The 3,497-nt window shown below is 42.4% G+C and overlaps 1 protein-coding gene across 1 annotated transcript in view; it reads left to right on the plus strand.

The window, feature by feature from the left end:
• The window catches only part of ACBD7 (acyl-CoA binding domain containing 7), a 35,091-nt gene extending 33,198 nt beyond the window's left edge, over positions 1–1,893 (plus strand). The window contains exons 2-4 of the mRNA XM_025396329.1: positions 817–934; positions 1,103–1,165; positions 1,253–1,893. Of these exons, the coding sequence (XP_025252114.1) occupies positions 817–934; positions 1,103–1,165; positions 1,253–1,326 (255 nt within the window). The 3' untranslated portion in view covers positions 1,327–1,893. The remainder of the gene's footprint in view (positions 1–816; positions 935–1,102; positions 1,166–1,252) is intronic.
• The last annotated feature ends 1,604 nt before the right edge of the window (positions 1,894–3,497 follow it).

Genomic DNA, 3,497 nt, shown 5'->3' on the forward strand with positions numbered 1-3,497 from the left:
AAAAAAAAAAAAGCCAGGCGCGGTGGCTCACGCCTGTAATCCCAGCACTTTGGGAGGCCGAGACGGGCGGATCACGAGGTCAGGAGATCAAGACCATCCTGGCTAACATGGTGAAACCCTGTCTTTACTAAAAATACAAAAAAAAATTAGCCGGGCATGGTGGCGGGAGCCTGTAGTTCCAACTGCTCGGGAGGCTGAGGCAGGAGAATGGCGTGAACCCGGGAGGCGGAGCTTGCAGTGAGCGGAGATCGCGCCACTGCACTCCAGACTCGGTGACAGCGCGAGACTCTGTCTCAAAAAAAAAAAAAAGCAAACTCGCCAGATGTGCAGTGGCTCACGCCTGTAGTCCCAGCACTTTGGGAGGCCAAGGTGGGCAGATCACTTGAAGTCAGGAGCTCCAGACAAGCCTGGCCAACATGACAAAACTCCATCTCTACAAAAAATACAAAAATTAGCCAAGCATGGTGGTGCACACCTGTAGTCCCAGCTACTTGGGAAGCTGAGGTGGGAGAATGGCTTGAGCCCCAGAAGTAGAGGTTGCAGTGAGTGGAGACAGCGCCACTGTACTGCACTCCAGCCTGGGTGACAGAGTGAGACTCCGTCTCAAGAAAAAAGAAGGTAAACCGAACATTTTCTGTAGTTCTTCATATGAGGTAAGTCCCAGGAGAGGTGAACTCCTAGGAATTCAAGTAAATTAAGATCATTCTGATAGAACCAGAGCAGCAGAAGTTCATTTCTGTTTGAAACCTTCCTCTTCCTCTCTTTGAGTTCCTATTCCTTGGTGGTAAAATGCTCCTTTTTTTTTTCCCCCTTTAGGCTGATTTTGACAGGGCTACAGAAGATGTGAGGAAGCTGAAAGCAAGACCAGATGATGGAGAACTGAAAGAACTCTATGGGCTTTACAAACAAGCGATAATTGGAGACATTAATATTGGTATATATTATTAATATTAATATATTATGTTACAATTAATATGCTAATTATAATTATAATATATAATATAGCATTACTTAGTATAGTAATATACTTCGTTTGAACAATGTTTATAGAAGTGCACAGTAAAATGTTAACTTGCAAACGCATCTGTCCTCCTCTTGCCAGAGTGTCCAGGAATGCTAGATTTAAAAGGCAAAGCCAAATGGGAGGCATGGAACCTCAAAAAAGGTTTTTTAGTCTTTCACAAGTTTATGGCAAACTTTCTTAATTTCCCCATGCACCAATCAGGGAGATAACCTGTTTGTATCTTTCTAGGGTTGTCGACGGAAGATGCGATGAGTGCCTATATTTCTAAAGCAAAGGAGCTGATAGAAAAATATGGAATTTAGAATACAGCATACGAGGAATATTTGCTTTTGAAGCCTTCCTAATGCTATCATGACCTAACATTTAGAGGGAGAGGCACACTGTTAACTTGATGTATCATGTGGATTTTTGCTATTAGCATGAATTGTAATACTTAGGAGCATACTGAAACTACATAGTTTACTCAATTGTACTTGCTTAAACCAGGTGTCTTTAAAGTTCTTTCTAAGAAAATATGGTACATATACACCATGGAATACTATGCAGCCATGAAAAAGGATGAGTTCCTGTCCTTTGCGGGGACATGGATGAAGCTGGAAACCATCATTCTCAGCAAACTATCACAAGATCAGAAAACCAAGCATGTTCTCACTCATAAGTGGGAGTTGAACAGTGAGATCACATGGACACAGGGAGGGGAACATCACACACCGGGGCCTGTCGGGGGTGGGGGGCTAGGGGAGGGATAACATTAGGAGAAATACCTAATGTAGGTGACCGGTTGATGGGTACAGCAAACCACCAGGGCACGTGTATACCTCTGTTACAAAACTGCACGTTCTGCACATGTAACCCAGAACTTAAGGTATTTAAAATTTAAAAAAGTTCTTTTAGAAAAGTATTTTGTGTTTTATTTTTATAGAGTTAGAGAGGACAACTGCAGTTTTTGTTCGTTTGCTTGTTTGTTTTTCCTTGAGGAGTCTCGTTCTCTCACCCAGGCTGGAGTACAGTGGTGCGATCTCGGCTCACTGCAACCTCTGCCTCCTGGGTTCAAGCGATTCTCTTGCCTCAGCCTCCCGAGTAGCTGGGATTACAGGCGCTTGCCACCCTGGCTGGCTAATTTTTGTATTTTAGTACAGATAGGGTTTTGCCATGTTGGCCAGAGTGGTCTCGAACTCCTGACTTCAGGTGATCTGCCCACCTTGGCCTCCCACAGTGCTGGGGTTATAGGTATGAGCCACCACACCTGGTCACAAGTGCAGTTCTGTTACATGGATATATTGTGTAGTGGGGAAATCTGGGCTTTTAGTGTAATCATCACCCAAACACTGTACATTGTACCCAAAAGGTAATTTCTCATCCCTCACGCCCTCCCACCTTTCCAAGCCTCCAGTGTCTATTATTCCACACTCCAGGACCCTGTGTTCACACTGCTTAACTCCCACTTATAAGTGAAAGCGTGGCACTTCTTTTGTTTGTTTCTGAGGGTTTTTAAAAATCTTTATTTTCTTGTTTTTTTGTTTTGTTTTGTTTTGTTTTTTTCTGAATTTTTTCACTTAAGATAATAGCCTCCAGTTCCACTCATGTTGCTGCGAAATTTTCTTTTATGGCTGAGTAATATCCCCTGGTATATATATACCACGTTTTCTTTATCCCATCATCCGCTGGTGGATACTTAGGTTGATCCCATATCTTTGCTATTGTGAATTGTGCTGCAATAGACATACAAGGCAGGTATCTTTTGGATAGAATGATTTCTTTTCCTTTAAGATGCCCAGTAGTGGGATTGCTGGGTAGAATGGTAGTTCTATTTTTAGTTCCGTCAGAAATTCCCATGCTGTTTTTTTATAGAGGTTGTACTAATTTACATTCCCACCAACAGTGTATACGCATTCCCTTTTCTCCACATCTGTTGTTTGACTTTTTAGAAAGTCTCGCTCTGGTAATATGTGTACAGATTTGAACAGCTGTTTGTTCTTTTGGCTCATCTGTTCTGTTACAAAGAGTTAATGTTACTGGTGAAATAAAAACAGGTTATTAAGAATCAATGGCAAGGCTGAACGTGGTGGCTCATGCCTGTAATCTCAGCACTTTGGGAGGCCGAGGTGGGTGAATCACTGAGGTCAGAAGTTCGAGACCAGCCTGACCAACATTGCAAAACCTCATCTCCACTAAAAATACAAAAATTGTTATCCGTCTCTTAAACGAAAAAAAAAAAAAAAAAAAAAAGAATCAATGGTAAGACTGTTCCTTCCTTACACCATGTGGCTTTGAGGTCACAGTGATACAGAGACTGTGAACCAGAGAACATACTTGATTCAGGTCTTCATTCATCTGTGAACGTGCTAGGTGACCTGGAGCAAGTTACTTAACCTTATTAAGACTTATCGTAGAGGAGGGAAAACAATGATCACTCTCAAAGGGCTGTTCTAAGAATTGAAAGAGAGGCCAGATGCGGTGGCTCACGCCTGTA

This window comes from Theropithecus gelada, chromosome 9 (assembly GCF_003255815.1).
Source record: "Theropithecus gelada isolate Dixy chromosome 9, Tgel_1.0, whole genome shotgun sequence".
NCBI lineage: Eukaryota > Metazoa > Chordata > Mammalia > Primates > Cercopithecidae > Theropithecus > Theropithecus gelada.